The 27,163-nt window shown below is 35.3% G+C and overlaps 1 protein-coding gene across 3 annotated transcripts in view; it reads left to right on the top strand.

Moving 5' to 3' along the window:
- LOC123558064 (E3 ubiquitin-protein ligase SH3RF1-like) overlaps positions 1-25,550 on the top strand; it is a 29,965-nt gene extending 4,415 nt beyond the window's left edge. For 2 of the 3 annotated variants that reach the window (XM_053542521.1, XM_053542522.1), the window contains 15 exons: positions 3,429-3,615; positions 5,235-5,432; positions 6,315-6,376; positions 7,641-7,755; positions 8,094-8,192; positions 9,044-9,139; positions 10,749-10,792; positions 11,873-12,207; positions 13,702-13,861; positions 14,360-14,527; positions 15,047-15,306; positions 17,367-17,608; positions 18,745-18,866; positions 19,946-20,080; positions 21,536-25,550. In XM_053542521.1, the coding sequence (XP_053398496.1) occupies positions 3,451-3,615; positions 5,235-5,432; positions 6,315-6,376; positions 7,641-7,755; positions 8,094-8,192; positions 9,044-9,139; positions 10,749-10,792; positions 11,873-12,207; positions 13,702-13,861; positions 14,360-14,527; positions 15,047-15,306; positions 17,367-17,608; positions 18,745-18,866; positions 19,946-20,080; positions 21,536-21,707 (2,373 nt within the window). In that variant the 5' untranslated portion in view covers positions 3,429-3,450 and the 3' untranslated portion in view covers positions 21,708-25,550. The remainder of the gene's footprint in view (positions 1-3,428; positions 3,616-5,234; positions 5,433-6,314; positions 6,377-7,640; positions 7,756-8,093; positions 8,193-9,043; positions 9,140-10,748; positions 10,793-11,872; positions 12,208-13,701; positions 13,862-14,359; positions 14,528-15,046; positions 15,307-17,366; positions 17,609-18,744; positions 18,867-19,945; positions 20,081-21,535) is intronic. The other variant, XM_053542523.1, reaches the window with a different exon arrangement.
- Positions 25,551-27,163: the final 1,613 nt, after the last annotated feature.

Raw genomic sequence — 27,163 nt, 5'->3', positions numbered from 1 at the left:
TCCTGTGAAACAGCCCTTACATCTATAGCTGATAAATGGATAAATGCAATTAACAATGGACAGCTAGTTGGTACAATATTCTTTGACTTGTCTAAAGCATTCGACCTAGTCAACCATTCGGTACTGCTGCAAAAACTAAAAATATATAACTTTAGTCAAGAATCACTAGATTGGTTTAAATCATATTTAAGTAATAGATTTCAAAAAGTATGTATTTCTGGAAAAATATCTGAATCAAAGCCAATAATGTCTGGTGTCCTTCAAGGCTCTGTGCTTGGCCCTCTGCTTTTTATTTTATATATTAATGATCTGCCCCAACATCTGAAAGACTGTTTCACTGATATTTTTGCAGATATTACAACCTTAACTGTTGTTGGAAACACCAAACAAGAAATCAGTTCTGAATTACAGTCTGTACTCTCTAAAATTGAGGGCTGGTGCAAGCATAATTATATGACAGCTAATGTACAAAAAACCAAAGCAATGTTTATCTCATCAAGAGGAACTAATAAAGATACTTTGAACCCATCGCCTCTTACATTCAACAATGAAACTGTTGAATATACAGAATCAGAAAAACTGTTAGGTGTACATGTCAGTAATAACTTAAGCTGGAAAGATCATATTGATAACACACTAAAGAATGCAATCCTTACTTTATCTTTTACAACGAATAAAATGCTACCTAGATATTCCCCAGAGAAAACTTTTCTTTATGCTTATATTTTACCCCACCTGGATTATTGCTGCACGATTTGGGGTAATTGCAACAGGGATTCATGGAAAAAATTACAAAATTTCAAAAAAGAGCAGCTCGAGTCATCCTTGATAAATGTTTTGATTTTCCATCTGAAGATTTGTTTAAAGAGCTGAACTGGATGAAATTCAGTGAAAGACTGCATTATAAGAAAGCAATTTTAGTCTTTAAATCAATTAACAATCTTAGTCCATCCTATCTTCAAAGTAAATTTAAATTTGTACATAATCCTTACATTAATTTAAGATCAGAATCAAATAAATGGGCTTTAAGTACCTAAACCAAACTTAGAACTGTACAGAAAATCCCTTGAATACTCGGGACCAAAACTCTGGAACACATTACCTCTTGAAGTAAAAAATTCTAACAGTCTTGAGCAGTTCAAAAGATCCTATTTAACAAACTGGAAAATGAACAGCATAACATATGCTTAGAATGTTGTAATCATGCTATTTGAAATCTATTTGTAAATATTGTACATAATTTTGAGGCCCACTTGGAAGATTGGGCATGCCTAATAGTGTTGCCTCAATAAATAAAGTCATTATTATTATTATTATTATTATTATTATTTTAGTGCAGAGGTCCATTTATTATAACATCATATAAACATCTCTTGGTGCTGTTTTTAGCTAGTTCAGGATCTTTTTTTTTAAGAGGTGAGGATAGGGTTAGAATGGATGGGGTTTAAAGGGTGTTGGAGTAGGTTGGGGTGTTTGGCATAGGGTATTGTTCCTTACATTCTGTCAAAGCTAAGATGAAGCACTGGAGTACCAAGACTACCAATCAGTCAGCCGCTAGTTTCCTCTCAGAAGATATCTGAAGTCTGGCAGGGACTACCTTAGCCTGGAAATTTAGGGAGAAGTGACTTCTCCCTCCTGGGGAAACAGGGAGAAGTTTTGAAATTTTGGGAGAAGTTCGGCAAACGTGAGACAGGACATTGCTTATATGCATTAAATAACAATAATAATGTTTATTCAGTTCCATTTGTAGTATTATCTTGCTATGACTTAAATAAAAATGGTGCAATGTTTCAACAATACAGTACATATTTGTACTGTTTTACTGCAAAATGGTTTAACAACTTGACACAACAAATCTTTCCTCCCTATAATCAGTACTTAATATTTCTTGGATTAATTTTTTTCCTTCCTAGAGCAGCTTTTTCAGGTATGTGAGCATTCTGAGTTTAAATTTTTTTATGTTCCTTCAATTTGACAAACTACAGAGTTTAAAAACCTCTCAATCTTACAATGAAATGTTATTTGTATTGATCAGTAGATAAAATACTTGAAAATCAGGGGCAATATTTTTTAAAACTACATATTTTGACATAAAAAATCTAAAAATTGGTTAAATGTATTACCTCCCTTTAACACATTTCAGAATTAACTAAAATAGTTGTCTGCTATTTTTTATCAAACAACAAATTTAATAGTTTGTCAAGGGCCATATATTTAACTTATATCTGTTTTTAATGAAAGAGAAATGCAGATTAAAATGAATAGTAAGCAGATCCCAATTGAAAAATAAACGTCGGGAGTAACGGGTAGTCTACACTGTGATGGCAATAAAAATTTCGAAACGATTTTTATCTGAAAACAAGAATAACTGGATAAGACAAGTACCGAGGGCGTTCGGTTGACCCGAGGTTCGTGTTTTGACCCGCGAAAATCAAGAAAAACTCGTAGTTGACCCGCACAAAAAATGTGTCCCGTGCGTCGGCTCGATCCGCGAAATGCGTCTCGAGTTCGAAGTTCTGCATTATGAATCAAAATCTCGGCGAATTTGAATTGTTCGCCGCCACAATTTAAGTATGACAGTAGGCGGAGCGTCGTATGTTAATTAGCTACTGACAGATGTCAATCACTCCACGCGCCGACTGACACGTAATTAGGTTTGTAATTCGGAAGTTAATTATCGCCGTTTTACGAAGTTTTCGGGCTCTCTGATCTCCGATGTCGGTCAGCTTTAATTATTACTCTTTCATTCTTTAATTATCGTTTACTGCAATCACATTAAATGCAAACAATTAGCAGCTTATCATGCGGCGTCAATCTGAAATCGAGTGATCATCTTTTGTTGTCATGAACACGTTTCGCCGCGCGTGCCTCCCGGTGACATCCTGTGTATTGCGTATTGTGTTTACAGACTTTACATAACCGAGATGTATAATATCGGCGCACTTTATTGCCGATTATGTTTTACTTTCATCCAATTTTAGGGCGACTTGAACTTCGCTTTTCTGGGCGGGAAGGGCGAAGTGAAATATTTTAAAGCGAAGTTTTCGCTCAACTTCGCCTAAAACGCAGTCCCTGGTCTGGCATTTGTACTCCACTTCTGATTTAAATTGAGACTTTGTCAGTCACTTGCTGAGAAAAGTTAGTACTGATATAGAAGCAGAAACATTTGTGATTTAATACTTAGGCTATCGTCATTATAACCTATACATAGTCATGAAAAAATGGCCAAGTCCATGTCAAACAATCATAATTATATTGTTGTTTATTTCTGAGATTTCATTTAGGAAAACATGACGTTTAACTTCAGATATAAAGAAAACAGGGTTGGTTGGTAGGATGGGGGAATGGGTTAAAAATCTTACATCTGAGAAATTTTCAAAGCAAAAAGTATATATATTGTATTCTAGTTTATGACCGTCTGTTTAAAGGTATATGATCATGTTGCAATAGATGGACGAACAAGCACTGAATGAGTTGCTGGAATGTTCAGTATGTTTGGATCAGCTAGATGATACAAGCAAAGTGTTGCCATGCCAACATACATTCTGTAAACGGTGTTTGGAGGAAATTGTCAGTACAAAACATGAGCTACGCTGCCCAGAATGTCGCTTCCATGTAAGTTACCTTTACCTTTCATGTTACACCTCAATAGCCTAGTGGTAGAGTTCCGCTTTGAGTGCGTGAGGTCTGGGGTTCGATCCCCGGCCGCGTCATACCAAAGACGTGAAAAATGGTACTGGTAGCTCCCTTGCTTGGCACTCAGTATTAAAAGGGTAGTACCAGGAGGTAAAATAAGCACAGGTAAATATCTGTTACTGGATACCAAGTTTGTCGCACAAGAGCTTTGTAGTTTGTGTTATATGTTGGATTATATGCGACGTTTAATAAAGCTTACCTTTACCTTTCACATGATTAAAGAGAGGATATTGTGTTTTAAACTGTTTGAAATAATATGCAGATGAGTACATAATTATTGTCTAAAGGATGTTCTTATGCCAGAAGAAGTTGTTGTTATGTGCTGGGGCAAATATAAAACTAAAATGGATTTTTAAGAACAAAGGTTGGTAAGAATTTGATCTTTCCATTATGGAAAGTTATATTCATTTCTTTATAAACCAAAATGCCTTAAATTTTGTAACAAGAACAGCAGACATTACTTAAGGCAGGTATGCTTATTTATTGTACAGGAGGTCAGGGCCTTTACTACCTGTCTTGAAGGCCATATATAAGTTTTGACGTTCTGGTCAATATACTTTTCAACTTAATATGTCATCCTTGATCTTTGTATAGACAGAAGAAACACTTCATATGTATAATATATGTCTGTAATTGATTTGCCACTAATTGTATTAAAGCAGGAAGTTTAATTAATGTATGTTGCATTGTCTGTTTCTAGGAATGTCAAGTGCATTAAACTTTTAGTCTTGGTGCAGTGTGTACAGGCTGAATTATAGTATCCGCTGATTTTGATTGATGCAGGTGCCCCCAGTTAGTTTAGTTTTTCTGTCACCCTTACAAAACGGTCGTTGTCCATGTCTGTATCACATTTTTTTCATGTAAGCAGGTTTCAGTAAAACTGTTTATCTTTCAAACTAAAAACATTTATTTAGCATCATGAGTTGACTTTGCAGAGCAAGTCACATAACTCCAGCTTTTATTTGGTTAAAATTATGCCCCTTGTTAACTGAGAAATTTTGGTTAAAATTTTACAAAGTTGTGCCCCTTCTTAAAATTTTTTGCTAAAAGTCTTTTGTATGTTAGCTGGTATTAGGTGGAATGTCTTTTCTGATTTACTTATTTGAATATAAAGGCAAAAGTTCAATAAGCTAAAATTTAGTAAATTCTTGAAACAAAGGTTTTGGAATCACCCACTACAGTTACCATACATATTTGTGACCCCAGCTGGGTTGTGCCAAAAAGCTCCCAAGTTGAGTGGCTAAAATCGCATCCTTGTAGACCTTGTCTTACCTTCGCTTTTTGAACAAAAGTATGACCTGAACATTCTTCCTATGTAATACGAAAGAGAACTTTATTCTGCTATACATAGTTATAATGAACAACCCAGTATTGAAGACACATAATTTTTAAAGTTCTTTTGATTTTATTATCAGTAAGTTATCTGAGAAAAGTATTTTAAGAAACATAAATTGGATAGAGTAATGTATCTTTTGAATTCAGTATTAACAGTTGAGAAAAGTATTTTAGTAAATATTTTGTGATGCATTTTTCATTAGGTTGAGATGCGAGTGGAAGACCTTCCTTCCAATATTCTGCTTATCCGTCTCCTGGAGGGGTTGAAGTCTCAGTCTCGGATTGCAAGTTCACAAGGACCAGGACATAGAAGAGAGACTCTAGGTTCACCAGGGTCTAGCAAGGCAGATAATACAAACCAGGCAGTAGCAGCATTTGCTAGACAACAGCAACAGAGACAGGTACTTCTTACAAACTCAGTACACATGCACTCAAGTTATATTTACTTATTGTCTGATATTTCACACGAACTTGAGAAGCAGTTCAATTTTTACTTGAAATCTAAAGTTTAAAAGTTTCAAAGGACATACATTGTAGAACTGAATACCGTTATTTAAAAAGTATTAAGTCAGGTGAACCTAATGTTAATCAATGTCAGACTGAAATGATGCTGTGCTTCTGTTACTTTGATAAGATGCTATAAATGAAATGTTATTTTAAAACTTTTGTATGTAGAATACAAAGTTTGCCAGAAGTAGAAAGCTTGAACTTTGAGTTACGATAGAAATGTGTTAAAAAAGTGATGTTATTCGTCTAAGAAGGTCTTGTGACTTACTAGATACCAAAACACAATCAGTAATTTCCCTGCTTTAGATATAAAAAGTCTTCAAGTACAGCAAAAGTAGATGAGTTTTGAATACTGTGAAATCATTAATATTCGTGGGGGACTAATTTTCATGGATTTCTTGGTTGAGTCAATCCACGAAATTTAATCCCAATGAAGAAGTGAAATTCTCATTCATTTTATGTTCCAACGTTGAAATCCATGAATTCATATCCCCACGAAATTGCCGTTTTGACCAAAACCATGAAATTTCATGATGCCCACAAAATTAGGTGATTTTACAGTATCAGATTCAACTCTATGCTTAGGTAAGGGTACCTGACAGCTGTCACACAACAGGTTGATTAGCTCGGGGTATTAAGCTCTTAATAACTGTTTTTCAGTTAATTTGTACTGGTTATTATCTTATGAATATATGTTATTAAGCAATTAAGTTGAAGACACATTTATTCTGGTTCCGTTTTTGTGTATTGATATGTAAATACTTCTCTAATTGCAGGCAAGTACCAGCAATCGACCATGTGCCAAAGCTCTCTTCAATTATGATGCTAAAGACCCAGGGTATGTGTTTTTTGTCTCATGTATGCTTGTTGAAATTACTGGTACTTTTAAAATTCTTGAAGACTTCTATCTCTGTAAATGTCAGTATAATCGAAAATAATCAACACAATTTGTGACTTTGACTGGTAAACACTGAATGTGTAGAAATACAGTTGTAGTACCTGTTATGGACTATAGACTGCTCCTCAACCAACATCATCAGCATGGAGTCTGCCGTCATTGTGTGTTTTGGTCCTCAAATCCATGAACACTCCCTTGGGTGGTGGGCCTACAGTGGTGATCAGTCACTGCGCGTTGGTTGATTGCTTCCAGCTCTTCTCCTCCCATCTCAGCCACAAGCAGCTAGACACACATACAGGCACAAGCAGCTAGACACACATACAGCCACAAGCAGCTAGACACACATACAGCCACAAGCAGCTAGACACACATACAGCCACAAGCAGCTAGACACACATACAGCCACAACCAGCTAGACACACCTACAGCCACAACCAGCTAGACACACATACAGCCACAAGCAGCTAGACACACATACAGCCACAACCAGCTAGACACACATACAGCCACAAGCAGCTAGACGCACATACAGCCACAACCAGCTAGACACACATACAGCTAGACACACATACAGCCACAACCAGCTAGACACACACACAGCAGATTGACTCAGAATAAGAATAAGAACTGCTCAAGTAAGGGAGTGGACACTGTCAATTTTCCTAACCTTCATTAATAAAAGGGCCACAACTCCAGAGCCACTTGCACAATCTGAATGGTTATCAAACCAGGCTGACACATTATACCTTAAAACATTGTGACACACTTTGCTGAACAATGGATTAGGAATTGCTAAAGTCAGAGAATAGACACTGTCAATTTTCACAATTTCTGATCAATTCAAGGGCTATAATTCCAGACATATGTGGAGGATCTGGCTGTTTATTAAACTAAGCTGAGATTGTATACCCATAAACATTGTTTGGCAAATGGGTAAGAACTGCTCAAAAAGCAGACTACCAAAAGGTACACTGAAATGCATGGACACCCAATTAAATTAAAAATCATGGAGAAACATGTTTTAGATACCCATTTCAGTTTAGCCAATAATTAAAATAATGGGCTAATACCCAGTTCTTTCTGAAAGCTTAATTGTTTTTCGTGCTTTCTTAGTTTCTGAGAATGAAAAATTAATTTTCATTCTTTAAAGGTTTTGTTCATTGTCATATTTGTAATTGACAATATTTTAATTATCTATTTTAAGGGATCTCTCATTTAAGAAGGGAGATATTGTGTATCTGAAGAAACAGGTAGATGAGAACTGGTTCCATGGAGAGCTGAATGGGCAACATGGTTTCTTTCCGGTCAATTATGTACAGGTAACACGGAATTTGCTCGTGGTTTTTATCAGTTCTGGCAAACATGATACAGATACAGATGTCTTCAGGAATACTGTGAAAAAGCCTATAGTATAAATATACATACTACTGAACATCGGCTGAGTCAGCATAAAACATTAAAAATTCATGTTGTTTCAATTTGAGCATGAGAATTAGTTTATTTAGTACTGTTAACCGTAACTTCCTTTGCTTTACACTTCCTACAGTCAGTTTAGCAGTGGACTCAGATACATGGAGAACAGGTAGTATGTAAATAATTACTGTTTTAGATGAACTGTTTGCAAGTTGTGACTTAAAATGTTTAATATATTTGTTAGGTTATTACAGCATTACAAGATACTATACCTCAGTGTAAGGGTCTGTATGACTTTACAGTAGATGATGACAAGGAAGAAGATTGTATGCCATTCAAAAAGGTACAACTAACTTCACTTTGTGTCAAAACTCTATTTCTTTTCATTTATTAAACAGTCATTTAATGAAATTGTAGTAAATGGTTTTATCAAGCCTTCTTGAGAGGAGAGGGGCCTCTGTGTCCGAGTGGTTAAGGCCATTGACTTCAAATCACTTGCCCCCCTCATCGATGTGGGTTCCAGCTTCATTCGGGGCGTTGAATTTTTCATGTAAGGATGCCATCCAGCTGGCTTACAGAAGGTCGGTGGTTCTACCTGGGGTCTTCCTCCATCATTAAGCTTGAAAGTCACCATATGACCTATAATTGTGTTGGTGCGACGTTAAACCTAACAAAATAAACAAATAAATCTTATGAAAAGAAGGTAAGGATTATTTAACATCACATTATGATCAACAGACAATATGAGCTACAAAGCTCTTGTGTGACAAACATGGTATCCAGTAGCAGAAATTTACCTGTGCTTATATAGATCTATATATTATGCAATAAAAAGGAGTGTTTTAAATTCTGTGGGGTCAGTGTCACATTTTACTAATAATAAAATTTGTTTTCCCTGGTATCATAGAAAGATGGTTTTCTGTTTATGACTTTTTGTAGGATTGATATACTGTTACCAGTATTAGTGTATAGCAACTTTATATAAAGTAATTGCATTGGATTGTATTAGAGTTGCTGTTATTAAAAAATAGATAATGATTAGTTCTCAGTAACTGTAATTAAGAATGAGATATTGTGTTGGAACTTTGTATGTAGCTTTATATGACGGACTTGATTGCTTTATACCCAGTAGAGTCAGAGTCACTATTAGAGTCACTGTTACTGGTTTTCATGGAATTCCCCTGTTTGTTGTAGGATGATACAATGACTGTGATCAGAAGGGTAGATGAGAACTGGTTGGAGGTGAAGAAAGGAGATAAGATTGGTATTCTACCCATATCATTTGTAGAGGTATGTATCATTCTAGTTGTAGTTGCAAAACAACTTTTTCTTGAAATGAGAATGTCCCATCTTGTTCTGGGACAGTTTGTGCATGGAAATAATTGGAACCACTGTCTCGTATACCCTCCCATGATTATAAGAGGTGACTAGTCGTCTCTGAACACTTTGTTTTGCCGTATCTCTGTGATTCCAACAGGTATAAAAGTTTTTATTCCATAACATTTTTATTTTGATGTAAATGAAATAGAAAACCGGTTTGGCGTCATATAATGCTGTTAAACCCAAATCAATAAACAGTAAAATAAAATGAAAATATGTCTTTTTGGATTTTACAGATTTGAATTACTTTAGGCTTCCATGTATTGTATCGAAATATATCTAGGTTTACTGGTTATAAGAGAACTGCATTGCTATTGACTTACTTCATGCATCATCATAACTCTTACCCAGATTGTTCACCAGGGTTACAATGCCACATACCTGAGAAGGTCAAGAAAATTTGGTTTTTACCAGATCATTGAATTACCAGGAATTTTGAAAATTGGGCTGCTGAAAAATAAAGTTTCAGAGAAGTTAGTGAAAAGTTGGTGAAAAATAATTTATAACCAGATATAAAATCCGGTGGCTTTGGCGGTCTTCACTCTTCAAGCAGTACCAGTAACTGTTTACTGTGTATTAGTAACAGTGTATACTTTAAAAAATATTGTATGGCCTGCTGGTCAGTATTCAAAACTAATGCCTTAAGTAAGAAGGACTGAGAGCAGTAGTTTTGTCTATTGACCTGCAAGTCATTCAAGAATTCATTAATTGATTTATTGCATGAAATCAGGAATTTAAGTTTTTTACTTAGTAGCCTAGTTAACATGTGATGAATATAGACTGGTCGTATAGCACAAATTATGGACCAGTGATTTATGTAAGGAGTCATGTAATAACAGATATTCTAACTCGACCAGCAAATAACCTACATACTTTTAGAGCAAAATCTATCTCGGGTTAACCTGCAATAAACCACTCGCGGTGATGACATCATCCGATTCAGGTGCGTAGCAGGGTCGTAAAAAATAGTTACCATTTTTTTCTAACACTGTTGATACTTGTATGTCATGCTAGAATCGAAATAATAAGTTCCCAAGTGTGATTTATCATAGAATAACCCGAGTTTTTCGTTCTTATGCGAAACAATATATCACGAAGGCATATGGCCTTACGCATAAGAACTCAAATCTCGGGTTATTCTACGATAAACCACGTTTGGGAACTTATTATTTCTTAAATAATGATACTTAACACAGTTTAATCAATTGTTAAATTATGTATGAAATGAAATTTGAAACCTTTTAAATGGAAAGGCTGTGCAACTCTCTTGTCTTTAGAGATTGGAAGGCTAGTTGAAGGAGGAAGTCAGCAAAATAAGGTGGTACGTGTCAGTGGAAATCATTAGTTTTGTGAGGGAATTTTAGTTTTCATTTCAGGTGGCCACCCTGTAAATTCAAGGATTATGTTAGTCCTAGATGTTTTTAATGTAAGGTTATAGGATGTTAAAGTGAAATTTAAATGATTTATAACACATTTTTGGTCCACTTATTATTGATTATTGCATTTTTTTTTTCTTCAGCTGAATGACCCTGCCAAAAGACTACTAAGTTTGACAGATAAAAAGTATGTGTAACTAAACTCTGGGTTATCAACATTTAAAATTGACAGACTATTTATAGCATGTCTGTAAAACATACAAACTTTGATATAGTTATTATAGTAGAGAATTTTTACCTTAAATAATCTGTTTAATATTGAGGGTACTGTAAACCTAGAAATGTTCGCGGAAACTATATTTTGCGTTTTTCAAAACATGAACATTTTCGCGGATACAAATCTTCGCGGAATCTTATCCATCGCGAATCCCGCGAATATGAAGTCGCAAGTGAACATATTTAGTATAATAAGGTAAGTATCACTGCATAGTTGCATTTATAGTATTCTTGAAAACATTCAGTTTTATTGTACCCTTCAATTATAAATGCACCTTAATCCTTTTCATCCATATCAACGGTTATTCACACCTCCAATTATTGACAGTCAGTAAATTGCTGTTATTGCACTGTCATTTGTTTGCCATTTAATTAAATAGGCGATTAATCCACACCTAGCAGAAATAGACACACTATTTTACTTACAATTAATATATCGTATTGGCTGCCGACTGCACATTGCATGTATTTGTCGTTCGATAGATGCATATTGTTTTTTTTATTCCCTGTTTGCCTTACGGATCGATATTGAAAATGTTGTTGCTTCATAAATTAAGTAAATTGGAAATCAATTGAAATAATGTAGATTTGGTAGATTTGCGCACTCATGATATACAATTACGGTACTAGAATATGAATTATTAGTATCCAGGTATGTGTAAGCACAGAACCATTTTATAGCGATCTATATAAGCTGAAGCTAGAATCTTTCGCATTTTTGTTAGAACAGAGTTTTTCGCGGCTATTTAATTTCATGGAAATATACTACCCGCAAAAGGCGCTAATTTAAAAAGCGCGAAAACAATTCTAGGTTTACAGTATTGAAATACTTTCCACATGAATGCACATGAAGATGATTTCTGTTTTTCTGATGCATAAAATCATTATCCTTCAAATTAAATGAAAAGACCCTTGCTGGAACAGTAAACATTGTTTGATACTTTATTCATACTTTAATTGTTTTAGCTAAAAATGAGCACAACCATTTCAGTGCCATAGCGATCGCTGGTTCTGATCCTCCTGTGACCCCAGCCCATCCCGTGAGATCAGCGAAAGAAGGCTCCCCAGGCGCTGTACCTGTAGTGAACAAACGCCATTCTCTAACAACAATCCCCCTTACAGTAACTACTCCTGCCAGTGCTTTACAACGGAGATCCTTAGACAGTAATACTGACACTGACCTCTTGGCAACTGGAGGTCAGTCTGTTGCCATTGCGGCACCATTGCTATCTACTATGACAACAGAAATGCCAGTTACTATGACAACACAGCCAAAAATACCAGCCAATCAGGCTATCTCAGTACCTCCTAGAAAAACTGAGACAGGTTTGTGTATGTTTATTGCGTTTGTGAAATGTCAAACAAATATCATATTTGAAGGTCTATCAAACAGATTTAGTTTATTGGAAGGCAAAATCTGTAGTTTAATCACCTTGTAAACAGGAAAGCTTCAAAAAACAAAGTTGTCTTATAACATAAATAAATAATATGAACATTTTTGTTACTTTACAATTTTTGATGATTTTATAATTATGGTCAGTTTTCATTTTCAGTAAAGAATTGAAAATCTATGGATGATATTTTTCATGTTGCCACGCATATAGGGATTGAATTGACCTTTCGTCCATACAAAGCAGATTGCCTACAGCTCACATTAATGACTCGATTTAGTTTATACTTTCACTCAACAATCATTGTTGCAAGATATTCAAACTGTCCGATATATAAATGTAATAACTGTATATATAGTACATATAGCATTTGACTGTATTCCATTTTCTTTCCATCTGGAGTCATATTTCCAACACAGTTTGAAGGATATTTCAACAAAACAATAGAAAAGTAAACTGCTGTAAGGAAATGCATCCATGCTAGTTTCAGTGAGATTGCTTAAAGGAGACCAGATTTATTGCCCATCATGATTTTCTTTATTATATAGTACCTAGTAGGGTTTTTATGGTACAGTGAGAGTCCATCTTTTTTTGATGATTTTATAATTATGGTCAGTTTTCATTTTCAGTAAAGAATTGAAAATTTATGGATGATATTTTTCATGTTGCCACGCATATAGGGATTGAATTGACCTTTAGTCCATACAAAGCAGATTGGACATTGTTTGAAGTATTTCAATATGTCTTGGTAGAAATGTTAAGTGCACTAGGAAATGCTGCCCTTAAGTTTCAGTCTGATTGCCAGATGAAAAGAAGAGTTCCTGCTCTTGGTACTTATTTAATATGGTACTCATTTAGGTTAAACTCTACTAAATCCATCTGTTCTTTATTTCGTATAAAATCGACCTGCTTAAAAACGTTACATTGATACCTAGAAAGTCAGATTTTAGAAGACTTAGATATCCATGAGGATATATGTCTCTACTTAAGAAAATGAAAAAGGGTTTTTAACTTCCATATTAAAAAATTATGCTTCATAAAAGCCTCTGAATTTACTCCTTTTTGTTTCTTTTAATGTCTCTTTATAATACATAAAATTCTGAAGCCGCCATTTTCATCCAGCATGCAATTGGAGTATGCAGATTTCAATTGCTTGTTGAAATGCAGTAGAGAAGAAAACATGCTGTTGAGACTAGGCATGAAGAAAAGAAGGATTAGGAAACTACTTAAACGTATGGTTAATTTTGTGGTTGCATCAGTCCACAAAATTAAATGTTCACCAAAATATAAAATTCATCTTTTTATCCATTAAATGTCAAAGAAACTGCCATTTTGTAAACAACATGGAATTTTATGTCTGCAAATTTTAATGCTTTCACATTTTGTGGAGAATTGGTATTGTGAATGAAAAACAGCTCTTTTATTCCAGAACTCCCATTGGTGCCTTCCCAGAACAAACCAGATAGCACAGTAATATTGGACCAGCCAGCAGTAACATCTCGACATACAGGTGATGTGATGTCTGCCAGTTTAACTGCTGGTAGGAAGGAGGATGTAGCATCTGGCAGTATTGGATCATCAGCTTCCATGTAAGCATACTTTGTCTGTTTTATGTGGTTTTGAATTATTGTCATATTTAAATATATCTCTAATTCTCTAATATGTCATAGTGATCAGTTGACATACCCATTACTACTGGTTTCTTTACTAGTACTAAACTTTTGCCTGTAATGGCTAATTTGTTAGTACTTGTAACATCATTGCAAACATAAACATGATTGTGGTTTTGAGCGCCTTTTCTCATAATTATCTTTACTTTACTATGCTAAGTATGTGACTTTTTCAGTAGGTATTGTTACTTTTTCAGTAATTCTGTGAAAATAAAGCTCATAATTAAACCATGTATGAATTGTCTCCCAGATGTATTTTGGGAGACTTATCGATTAAGTGCTGTCAATCTATCAGTCAATCTGCCTGCCCACTATGATCAGTATTTATATACATAGCATTGTACAGCTACAAACTTGAGCCATGTAGCAGCTTACAGCTGTATGATAGATCTAACTTTTGCTTTCCATTACTTACAGATATATAGCATTGTACAACTATAAACCTCAGAAGGGAGATGAGTTAGAATTGATCAAGGGAGATTATTACTCTGTCTCAGAGAAGTGCCTGGACGGCTGGTATAAAGGTGTGGCACTGAAGACCAACTTGTCTGGAGTCTTTCCAGGGAATTACGTTCAGTCTGTGAAGTAAGTAATTTTATACAATTATTAGAGCCTCAGCCTTCGTATAATTATCTTGATCGTTAATTGAGAAATAGTTCACACTACAGTCTTACCACTGTTGGCATACACCTCTAGGGCAGACACCTCAAGGGCAGACATCGCTCTACAAATTAAGGCAGTTTTCTTTCCTAGTAAATCCATTTCTTAGTATTTAAGTTAACCTCACCAGAGCAACAACCTCTTTGCCTCTTTGCAGTTAAACATAGTTTTTTCATAGAGTGTTGCTTCACAGAGGTGTAGTAGTTGTTATATTTATAATTTAATGGAAGTCGGTAACAAGCTTAATTATTTCCCTTGGCTTTACAGTAAACTGCAATAGTTAGATAGATCATGTTAGTGTCTCCTGATATATTTAGTGCTTTATCTGATAAGGTTTAAAGTTCATATTGATTCATCTGTAAATAGTTTGGAATGATATCTCAGTTACACATCTTGTAAATATTGGTGTTTAAGATACTAAGACTGTACCTCTGTTCCGTTCAGGACTCATACCAGTACATCTAAATCATCGAGCAAGTCTTTGGTTACAAAACCAAAACTACCACCACCAGATCAGGGTTTAAATGCAGCAACAAAACCATCATTAAGCCCTCCTAGACCCAAAACTAGCAGTTCTGAGGCAGCTGGCAGGTCTCGTGCAAGACCTGATCGTGAAAGGAGGTCAGCTAGTGGGGACAGGAATGGTGCACCACCTCCTATTGTTCCAAGAAGTGGACAGAATTTAGCACCATCCTCAGGCAAAGGTAATTTATTTTGACCGGTAGTTGTTTCATTGAGATTGTCATGTAGTAATATTAGTGCATCTCAGAGGTGTCCGCAATAATAGTATTATGTCTCCCCCCACTGGGGGAGACATTGTTTTTGCCCTGTCCGTCACATTTCATTTCCGATCAATAACTGGAGAACCATTTGACATAGAACCTTCAAACTTCATAGTGTGGCAGGGTTTATAGAGTAGACAACCCCTATTGTTTTTGGGGGCACTCCATAAAAGGTCAAGGTCACAGGGGCTTGAACATGGAAAACCATTTTCGATCAATATCTTAAGAACCACTTGACCCAGAATATTGAAACTTCAGAGGATGATTGGTCATGCAGAGTAGATGACCCCTCTTGATTTTGGGGTCACTCTTATAAAGAGGCCTGAACATGGAAAACCATTGCGATCCATAACTTGAGGACCACTTGATCTAAAATGTTAAAACTTCATAGGATGATTTGACATGCAGAGTAGATGACCCCTATTGATTTTGGGGTCACATATTAAAGGTCAAGGTCACAGGGGCCCGAACATGGAAATCCATTTCTGGTCAGTAACTTGAGAACCACTTGACCCAGAATGTTGAAACTTCATAGAATGATTTTGGGATCACTATTAAAGGTCAAGGTCGCAGTGGACAGATATAGAAATCCATTTCCAATCAGTAACTTGAGAACCATTTGAACTAGAACCTTCAAATTTCATAGGGTGATAGGACTTACAGAGTAGATGACCCCTATTGTTTTTGGGTTCACTCCATCAAAGGTCAAGGTCACAGGGGACTGAACAAAGAAAACTCTTTTCCATCAATAACTTGAGAACTACTAGACCCAGAATGTTGAAACTTCATAGGATGATTGGTCATGCAGAGTAGACGACCCCTATTGATTTTGGGGTCACTCTTTTAAAGTTCAAGGTCATAGGGCCTGAACATGGAAAACCATTCCCAATCAGTAACTTGAGAACCACTTAACCCAGAATGTTGAAGCTTCATAGGATGATTGGACATGCAAAGTGGATGACCCCTATTGATTTTTGGGGTCGCCCTAATAAAGGTAAAGGTCACAGGGACCTGAACATGGAAATCCATTTCCGGTCAGTAACTTGAGAACCACTTGGCCCAGAATGTTGAAACTTCATAGGATGATAAGACTTATAGAGTAGATGACCCCTATTGATTTTGGGGTCACTCTATTAAAGTTCAAGGTCATAGGGACCTGAACATGGAAAACCATTCCCTATCAGTAACTTGAGAACCACTTGACCCAGAATGTTGAAACTTCATAGGATGATTGGACATGCAGAGTAGATGACCCCTATTGATTTTGGGGTCACTCTATTTAAGGTCAAGGTTGCAGTGAACAAAACACTGAAATCCATTTCTGGTCAGTAACTTGAGAACCACGTGACACAGAATGTTAAAACTTCATAGGGTGATAAGACTTATAGAGTAGATGACCTATATTGATTTTGGGGTCACTATTAAAGGTCAAGGTTTCAGGGGGCTGAACATAGAAAACTCTTTTCAATCAATAACTTGAGAACCACTTGACCCAGAATGTTTAAATTTAGTAGGATGATTGGACATGCATAGTAGATGACCCCTACTGATTTTTTGGTCACTTGATCAAAGGTCAAGGTCACAGGGGCCTGAACATGGAAAACTGTTTTCAATTCATTATTTGAGAACCACTAGGCCCAGAATGTTGAAACTTAGTGGGATGAATAGACATGCCAAGTAGATGATCCCTATTGCAACCAACCATCAGTGTCTCTTTGACTTTTGCTTCTGTCCCCTATTGACTTCTTGCCTATACGACTATGCATTGGGGGAGACATGCACTTTTCTACAAAAGCATCTTCTAGTTATTCATTTGTGTTTTACGTCCAAATGAAAAGGTTTTCTGTGGTACATTGAAACTGATTTCTATGGTACTTAGATATATTTTTCCTTTTAACTTCTTTCTGACATGTTAAGGTGCATGACTTACAATGACTTTTAACAGTTAATTTATTTTGTACAATGAAATAATGATTTTCTAGGTCATGTTTCACCCAGTCCCAATAGTCCAATACTCCTGACGTCCAAAACAACACGCTATGTCCGAGCCCCAAAGTCATCCAGTCCAAGCCTCGGTGCTAAATCAGATACAAGTCCTAACACGAGTGCCAGCAGCCCAGTGTGGAAACATTCAATGTCAGCAAGTGCCAACATTACGCCACCTAATGTTGTTGTTGGAGCCTCGGCTAACCATGCACCTGCTGTTGTCAAAGAAAAGGAGAAGGTAGGACAGAATCTGTTTGTCATGTTGAGTTGAGTTACTGTAGATAAGTTATTTGTAGAGATGTAGGTGCAGAAATAGTCATTTAGAGCAGATTACAGATGCAAGTGATGAAAATGTATGTCAGTTTCCCTATTTAAATTCTGTTAGACTTTATTCACGGTCACTCCTCCAGTCTGAGCCACCCTGTGGATTTTGGACAACTTTCACAACATCTTTTGCCACAAGTTTAACCCTTACCATGCTGGACATGATTGATTCTGCCTTTTCGACCAGTGTAGATCATGATCAGCCTTCACATCAGTGCAGTCTGATCAGGATCTGTACTGTTCGCCATTCAGTCAGTATCTTTTTGGGAAATCCCCCTTTTAACAGTTAATGGTACTGTCCAAGTTGAAAGATGGACAAGTTCATTATAGAAATTTAGCAGGGTAAGGGTTAAGAGAGAATCAGTATTAAATTAATTTATAATTGTGAACTAGGCCAGTAGTTAAGTTCAAACATATTTTATTGCATATATGTATTTATATAATTACAGTAAAAATATGTGGTATTTCTTGTGACATGTACATGATACTTTTAAAGAATGATAAATAGACCTCACTATATACTGGTATATGGATGGTGTCTTTGTCATATACATGGGTTCTCTGCAAAATAGTGATGAGAATTTGCAGACAAAAATTCGTCAATAAAATCCTGTTACAAGTAACTTTTGTTGCATTCCTATAATTGCAAGAGCAAAGCAACAAAGTGTTGTCAATTGATATGGCAGCTTGTACAACAGAGGTGTTTGTTGTATATTTCTTCATGTAAATTTTATAATCTTATACTTGAAACTTATTTATTATACCCCGCTATGGTGCTTGTGTAGCAGATAGAAAATAGAAACATGTATAACTTTTCAGATAATTGTATAATGTTATTATGATACATATAAAAATTATCACAATAAGGTGCAGCTCTTTCATAATTTACCTTGATACAAAATTCCTGATAATACCTATCACTAGTGGACAGGATGCCACTATTGTAACTCATTTAGAGAAGGTTTTTAATGGGGAAATATTTTTGGCAGGTGGCTGCTGGTACACATTTTTAGGTCATTCTAAAATGTTACATAATTAAATGTCTTGTAGAAGAAAGATAAGGAAAAGCTGAGCCTGATGAAGAGAATAACCTCAGCTGGTAAACTGAAGAAACCTAAGTCTACTGATGTAGAATCAGCCTCTCTTAGTGACTCCAGTGTTTCACATAGCAGGTAATACTGCAGTCTTGTTGTTTTTAACTTGAAGAAACAAGGTTTTGTGGCCTCTGTGGATGAGTGGTTAAGGATGCTGACTTCAGATCACTTGCCCCTCATCAATGTTGGTTGAGCCTCACTCGGGGCGTTGAATTCTTCATGTCAGGAAGCCATCCAGCTGGCTTACAGAAGGTCGGTTGTTCTACCCGGGTGCCCGCTCATAATGAAATAATGCATGTAGGGACACCTGGTGTCTTCCTCCACCATCAAAACTGAAAAGTCGCCATATGACCTATAATTGTGTTAAACCCAACAAAATGAATAAAGAAATGAGGTTTGACATATGACTTGAGAATATGTGATGAATACAAGTCTCTTAATTTTTTTTGTAGTGTTTTGTATATATTATCAGTTTAATTGTATAGAAAGCTTGAAAACTGCTCTGCTTTACTGCCTTGTTATTATATTTGTTTAGAGGGCATTTGACAGAGCAAAAGACTGTATATTTATTTAGAAGTGCTAGTTTTGAATTCTCTTTTGTGATTGACTGAGAGCATTATGCTAAGGTTTTACATTCTCCACTTTTGAGTCATGTGGAAAGTTGTCTGTTACTTGCAGAGAACAGGTTAATATTGGCCAAGTATCCAAGAACACTGGCTAGTTATATAACTGATATACTGTTGTGTTGAACAAAATAGGTGGTTTAACCCAACCAGTCAAATTTATGTTTTACTGGGTGTAGAACTAGTGACCCTAGGAGAGCTCAAACCTACCCACTACTGCATAGCATTTTCAGTTGAAACAGACTTAATGTTGAAAACTTAGAAGTTGGTTCTCTTCTGTGAAACAGTTTGCTATACTGATTATTATTTAATCAGTTTTGAGACATTGGTGCTGAAATTGTTCCACATGTTTATCTTCATGTCCATTCTTCTTTACCCGCCATTACAGAACTGAAATACTGTTGAAAAATGGCTTTAAACCCAAAATAAACCATTGCTTCTTTCATTTCACCTGTAATAGTGTTTATCATTATTGTATTGTTTGGTTGATTTTATAAAAACTTAATTGACACAGGCCTGCATGATTTGTTACAGATCTGGATCGTATCCCTCTGACACCTCACCCCTAGTACCTTTAGAGCCAAACCACAAGAAGTCAGGATCATTTGATTCATCCTCACCTAACACTCAACGCAGGCCTACCAGGCCTAAACCTCTTGCCAGAGAAAAGTAAGTATAACTTTTCCATAGGGGACCTTTGTTGCAGAGTGGATAAGGTTCCTGACTTTGAGCAACTTGGCCCTCACCTGTATGAATTTGAAACCCTGCGTGGGGTGTAGAAGGCTTCTAAGTTGGGACACCATCCAGCTGGCTTACAGATGGCCAGTTATTCCATGCTGATGCCTAGCTGTGCCTAAAACAGTACTATAGGACAACCTAGGCTTCTCCTCCTACATTAAAAGTAGGTAAGTTGCAGTGCAACATCATTGTGTCTGTTTGACTTAAAATCCAACAAAAGCAAACAAAACAGTCTGTTAATCACAGTTTTCGGATGTATTACAAATAAAAATGCAAAATTAACTGTAGGTGATAAGCCACTACAGGTTGAGCAGTATGACCTGGAAGTTTTTCTGGGGTAGTTACATTTGACAATCAGTCTTTTCTGAAGAAAACTCCACAACATAATGAATTGTCTGTCTACTTTCTGGTTCAGCAAATAATAACCATCCTGTAGTCTAATTGTTATAATTTACTTGAATTTGCGAGTTTTGAAAATTATATTACTCATGGTTCGCACAGGCCATGAAAAGTCCTTGAATTTGATGCCTACTCCTTGAAAACTACTTGAATTTTGTAACAGTCAGAAACTACTTGAAAACTACTTGAATTAAGGAAAAAACATACAAAAGATGGCAAATAGTCCTTAAATTCGTCGGGTGCGAAGTGAAAATGGACAAACATTATAAACAGACCAAAATAAACTAAAACACGACGGAAAAAAACCCAACTGTTACCGCCATTAGGGCCTGCCACAGAGTTGGCGATAGTACAGTACAGTACTGTACTTTACAGGTTTTATGCTCTTTCAAGTAATTTTCACACTGTAATTTATCCGCGATGCATTGAAGGTCATTTTTGGTTATTTCATGTCTCGGCAACAGTGACATTGCGCCCATTTTAGTCCTTGAAAATGGAGGAAAACTACTTGAAAACTCCTTGAAAACTACTTGAATTTTTTTTGGGAAGGTCTGTATGAACCATGTTACTTGTTGGGTTTTTTTCTTTTGATAATTTGTTCTCTAAAAGAGAATGTTGAAATGTCACTGACGACATTTGAGTACAGAGTTCACAATTCTATCTTATTTAACAATCCCATGCGTTGTGCTATTTAAGTTGGTAACTCATAGTACTTCCTTTTAGATTGATTCATTTGCCTCAGAAACTTGGTAAAATATGTCAGTCAGTCCTAAAAACTTTCATGGACCTCATTGAACCTTATTTAATATTATATTTGTTAATGTTCTGTTGTTAATATAACTAAATGCACTTGTAACCATGGTAACAGTGATATGTAAATACTGTAGGTACATATTTCACATTTAAATTTTTGTTGTTCAATTGTAAAAATAACTGAATGGTCTTTTTACAATGTTCCATAAAATAATACCCTTTATTATATTATAGGTATAGATGTATAGACACGTACCCAGCACAGAGCGAAATTGAGCTGGATCTCAAAATAGGTGACGTTATATATGTGCACAAGAAGCGTGACGATGGTTGGTTTAAGGGTACGCTGCAACGTTCAGGCAAAACAGGACTTTTCCCAGGAACTTTTGTAGTGAAGGTGTCTTGAGAAAAGTTGACCTTTAATGTGTCTCTAGTTTATGAAATTGAAAATTGCCAGTGTAGACCAAAAGCTGATAATGATAGCATGATGCTGAAGCTTGGCTTGGATACAGTGTCTGACAGTCTGCAGAGTTGATGCTGGTAATATTATGATACAAGCGAACAAACTATTATAACTTTTATCTTGGATTGTGTGATACTTTGTTAAAGATTCCAGTTTGTTAAAGGTACTAGCAGGGTTATTTTGTGCCATGAAAGACAAGCAGATTAAACAGGGTGTTCTGTTATGCAGACAGAATGTATTTTTATAACCTTTTAAAAAATGATTTTGAATAATTTACTGTGGCAATGATTTCAAATGGAATATTTTACCAGTTCACAAGATACCTCCCTTGAGCATGACTTCCATTTTGCTGCCTCACAGATATATTTTGTATCAAAATACTCTAAATCAGTGTCATAATACAAATTTTTGTTAGATATGCTTCATGTTTATTACTGCAAGGGAATTTTGTCAGATTTATTGATAACATTTGCAGCTTTTGTCCATTTCATAGTAGTGGTTTAATCTCCGTTGTATGGCATAATCAAAAGACCTCAGATACTCTTTTATGGGGGCCTTAGAGGCCAAGTAGTTAAAATCACTGACATAGTCATATGCCCCTTACCTCTGTGGGTACATGTCAGCTCTTTCTGTCATGTTAGGAATTTTATTTTATTCAAAACTTATAAAATATTGACTAAAGTGAGACAGTGGGGGAGCTGTCATTTAGGTCTCATTGACCCACTTTTGGTTTCAAAATTACTTATCTTTGGCAGATACCCTACGGAAATTGCGTTGAGGTAAATTTTCACCTCTTTGGCTTCAAAAAGCATCTTTAACGGCATGCCGGGGGTCTATACTCTATATAGCGAAAGTTATACTGTGCCTGACAGAGCGGATGGACCCTTATTAAACTTAAATAGTCAGTCAGTCAGTCAGACAGGGTCTGTATGCTGTTTCTTTTAGTGTTCAAAACCATAAGTGGAAGTACCCAGAGTTGAAAGTTTCAGATGTACAAATAAGCTTTATATGAAAGTGTATATGAACTATCTTTAAGTGTTTTAGCATGTGACTGATAAAAATCTTTATATTTTTCATTTAAGTAAGTTGCTTTTTTCTCTATTCCACTCTTTTCAAATGAGTGTCGTCTACAAACAAAAACTAAATGAATATGTTTAATTAGAGACACACAGCTATTTTCATGTTGATTTTCAATTAATCAACCATTCTTACCAAATGCAAGACTTACAACTGTAGATAATATGTTACTTGACTCATGTTAGTTCATACTTTTACATACAAAATATCAGTGCAAATATGAGGTGACGCTTTAAAAACCAAGAAAAACGTAACAAGACACTGCTTCTGTTGAATGATTGTAAAATACCCAGACTGGAAATATGATGTGAGTAATTGCCATACTCTTATAGTAATAAATGCATACTATTACTTATTTGGTGAAATTTTACATATTCCCCTCTGGATGGTTTCTCCTACTTGGATATCATAAATTTCCATTGATGAGGTGATAAGTTTGAGTCTCTGGGAGATGCATGTCCTCCGTGATGATTGAAGGCCTTTTGTCTATGGTCATTCAGTCTCATCCTTTAAATGATAGGTGGAAATTGTCTGTTGCTGGAAATCCTGTTTTCATCAGAAAACATATTTACTATTAGATAAGAATCTTTTTTGCCTTTTCATATGCACAAAGGGACGTATTATGTTAGCAATTATGTGTCCGCTCTGTAACCCTTGAACCCCTTGAAGGATTTTAAAGAAACTTGGCACAAATGTTCACCACATTGAGACGACATGCAGAGCTATTGTTCTGGATGGCTGGCTTCAAGGTCAAAGTCAAACTTATAGGGTCAAAGGTCATACCTTCAAGGTCAAGGTCGGGTGTATATTGCTCTGCATGTAGGTGCTGTTGTTGTGTATTGAAGTAGAATCAGTACTATGTCCTCCCTATTACTGCATGAGCCAACTCTTTATACACTATTTTTTTGTCTAGTTTATTGGACGACTTAAATGTATATATAGAAAACTGGCATATACAGCACTAATGGCTTTACATAAAGTTAATAGTCTTGTATATGAAAAAACTAAAATTGTAGAAAGATATGTTATACATTTAGAGATTGCGACTACACAAAATTTTTATGTGTGTAAAAATCTGTGTTGTTAACTGATTCTATAAAAGATTCATATGTTATGTTATTGTCTTTTGTTAAATGTTGGTGAATTATGTGTCTTTTCATTGTCAATGAAATTGACAAAACTGTTGAAATTTTATTTTAATATGCTGATATGCAATGTTGAACCACATAAAAATGTGATACATGTTAATTTGAAGTTTTTGTAAAATACAATGTACTGATGTGAATATGTATGCATGTTGAATTTTTTTCAAGGACTGCGACAGTCATTATTTTTTTTCCAAAATGTTTGGAAATGAAAGTCCAAGGAAATCATAATTTTTGTGTGCAAATATAAGCGATCACTGCAAATTATTCCCCAAGTTAAAGTGAGAGGTTACAGCCTACAAACCAGAACTAAATTGTTTTCTAGGAAATCATACACTTTTCTGGGAAAACGTGTCTATCGTAGTGCAGATTTGATCTGTGAAATCAGTTAATTTTTTTGACATGAAATTTCATTTTCTTGGTTTAGGCCAAAATGATTATTTTGTGGGGACATGAAGATGTGAATGTCATTTTAGAAGCAAAATAATGTGGAGATTAATTTGTTCATTTAGATTAAATTTTCTGAAATTTACACAGCCACAATATCAGCAGAAATAATAATTCTGATTATGTCACAGTACTTGATATATAATGCTCTAAAATAGGAGGTATGTAACACATGATATATTGTTTAATGTTTTAGGCAGTATGTTAAATTTTCTACCATGTTGTAAATTTTTAGTTTATTATACAAGGCAAACAGGGTCTGCAAATACAAAGTATACCTGTTTGCTCTAATATGATATCATATGAAATCAGTTCAATGAAACAACAGTTCTGTTCTATGGCTCCATTTTTTCACCAAAATAAATATCTGTTGTTGGCTTTTTTTGTATGTCAAAACAAAATTGAGTTTCATTAGTATTAGTGCACAAACAGTCAAGTTTTTTTTTAAACAAATTTTTCTGATGCAGTTCCTACCAGAATTAGTATATATGTACAGATCTTTTCATATGCCCAGATTATTTGAAAATATACAGGAACTATGTTACCTGCACTGTGAGTAGTTGCTTATCCATGACAAGGTACTACCTTCTCAATAGTTCTAACACCCAGGTTATTTATATCTTCAATAAAGTACTGTGGCTTAACATTGGTAATTTTAGGTTTATATGAGTGAATGTGGCCATGTAGCCGTATTCATTTGGTGAACAATTGAGACATTTTTGAATCGTAAAGAGTAACACAACATTAATGGCTATAATCCATTTGTAAAAGATGAAACAGTTCTAGAAGTAGAGAGGCTATTATACATGAGGGATATCTGTTAGCTCACAGAAGCTCAAATGAAATATAACAAACTTGTTTTTTGTTTATATATGTTTTTATGTACATCAACAGTTTGAGGCCAGCAGCTAAACATTTTCACGTTCCCCTGATGAGAGTTTGAATGAGCTTAAATCAGTGGTACTAACACCCATTAGTTTTTCACTTTTTTGCCTTTGTTTACCTGTCCAATTTTAGTGTTATTATATGTATATGTTGCTCTTTACAAAATATTTGTTGAAATCTGTTTACTCTAATTATGAAAAAAACTACAGAAGGAAATAAATAATATGATTAGTGTTGTTTTTGTTTGTACTAGGGGCATTAAAGAAAGTACTTTGACAACCCGGATCACATGTGAACACAATGTGAATACACCCCTCCAACTAGTTAAAGGCACTCGCTACAGTTTTTCCGGACGGGTCGATATTTACCCCAACACCGTGCCAATTTGGTTTCGATGTAGCTCACTGCAGACTTGGTGCGGTCTTCTGCGCATGCCCGGAAGTGATTATCTAATGTCGCGTACGGCAAAAATTCGCAAATTATTGTATGTTCGCATGCATTTAATGTACAAAAAAGATAATATACTGACTAAAGGTTAGGGTAAGTATCACCATGGTTACAAAATATATACTTTTAGTTCAAATTGCTTCAATCCAACATTTACTGGAGTCTGTTATTTATACCAGCGCTCAAACTCTGTATTGAGTCACAGCTGTTTCTAATCCGGTACCGTACATTCGTAAACTATAGGTTTTGTTAAAAAAAGGCGGAAACTTTCATCGTTCTATGCCATCAAAATGCTTCGGAAACACCTTAAAATCCGCTTATTAAGAAATCTGCCGTTTGATAATTATATATTTCTAAGTCATTTGCTCAAACACTGAAAGAGTATTTCGTACCAACCTGCGTTGTATAAATGCCCGCCACACCCCACCTCGTTGAAATTTGATTTAAGCGAAATCTAATAAGGTGACCTATCAATTTTCTTTTTGTTTTAGATTAGGTAGACATAACCAAAGGTATGTGCAGAGTTTGATTACATTCTATTATGTGAAACTCGATAAAATAGCAGAAGTACCAACTTAAAACTGACAAAAATATGCAAAAATAGCCCTTAGGTCTGCTGAACAAGTATTCCTTTCTTTACAAAATCATGTTCTTTTGATTTCTCTGAGCATGTTTCAAACAGATATATTGTTTTCCGTTATAAAAATGCTTAGATAATCAAATTTATGCTGTTTATTGTACTTTACTGAAAGATATTTTAGGAATACAGAAATTTTGAAAAATGTTTAAAATAGCACCATATCTAGGGGCAAATTAAATTGAAACAAAGCTGGTGACCTAGTATTTTTATTTCATTTTTCAATACATCCTAACATGATCTTTTAGTACAAAACATTTCATCAAAATCTATTATTGAGAAAAAAATTACGAAACTGTAGCGAGCGTCCTTAATTTTTGTCTCCGGTTTAGTGTTAGACAGTTCAGTTTAGCCAGGTTATCATAGGAGACATATAGTGTGAGGAGGTTTAAATGAGAAAGTAGTTTGCTTATGACTGAAATACAGTTGAAAAATAGCCTTTAATCAGATCAGCAAGCAAACTATTGACTCACTAAACAAATAAACAAAACGTTCAAAGTAACCTACTGTGATGGTCTTTTCAGTCACCTGTTAATAATTTTCATGCAAATGCATAAGAGACCAGACATTTAGAGCAAATCGTGATGAAACTTGCACAAACTGTATACAAGTACACATTTGGCAGTTAGAAAATATCCCTTAATAGCAACAGTATGACCTTGATAATTTGACATACTATCTTTTGTCCTCAACCTTTTGTGTGGCATAGAAATGGTTTGGGTCCTTTCGACTGTACATTACATTTCGTGACCGGTCTTTAA

The sequence above is a fragment of the Mercenaria mercenaria genome, chromosome 5 (genome assembly GCF_021730395.1).
Source record: "Mercenaria mercenaria strain notata chromosome 5, MADL_Memer_1, whole genome shotgun sequence".
NCBI classification, from domain to species: Eukaryota; Metazoa; Mollusca; class Bivalvia; order Venerida; family Veneridae; genus Mercenaria; species Mercenaria mercenaria.
Note: the sequence above shows the minus strand (reverse complement) of the source record. Positions and strands in the feature narration are given on the sequence as shown.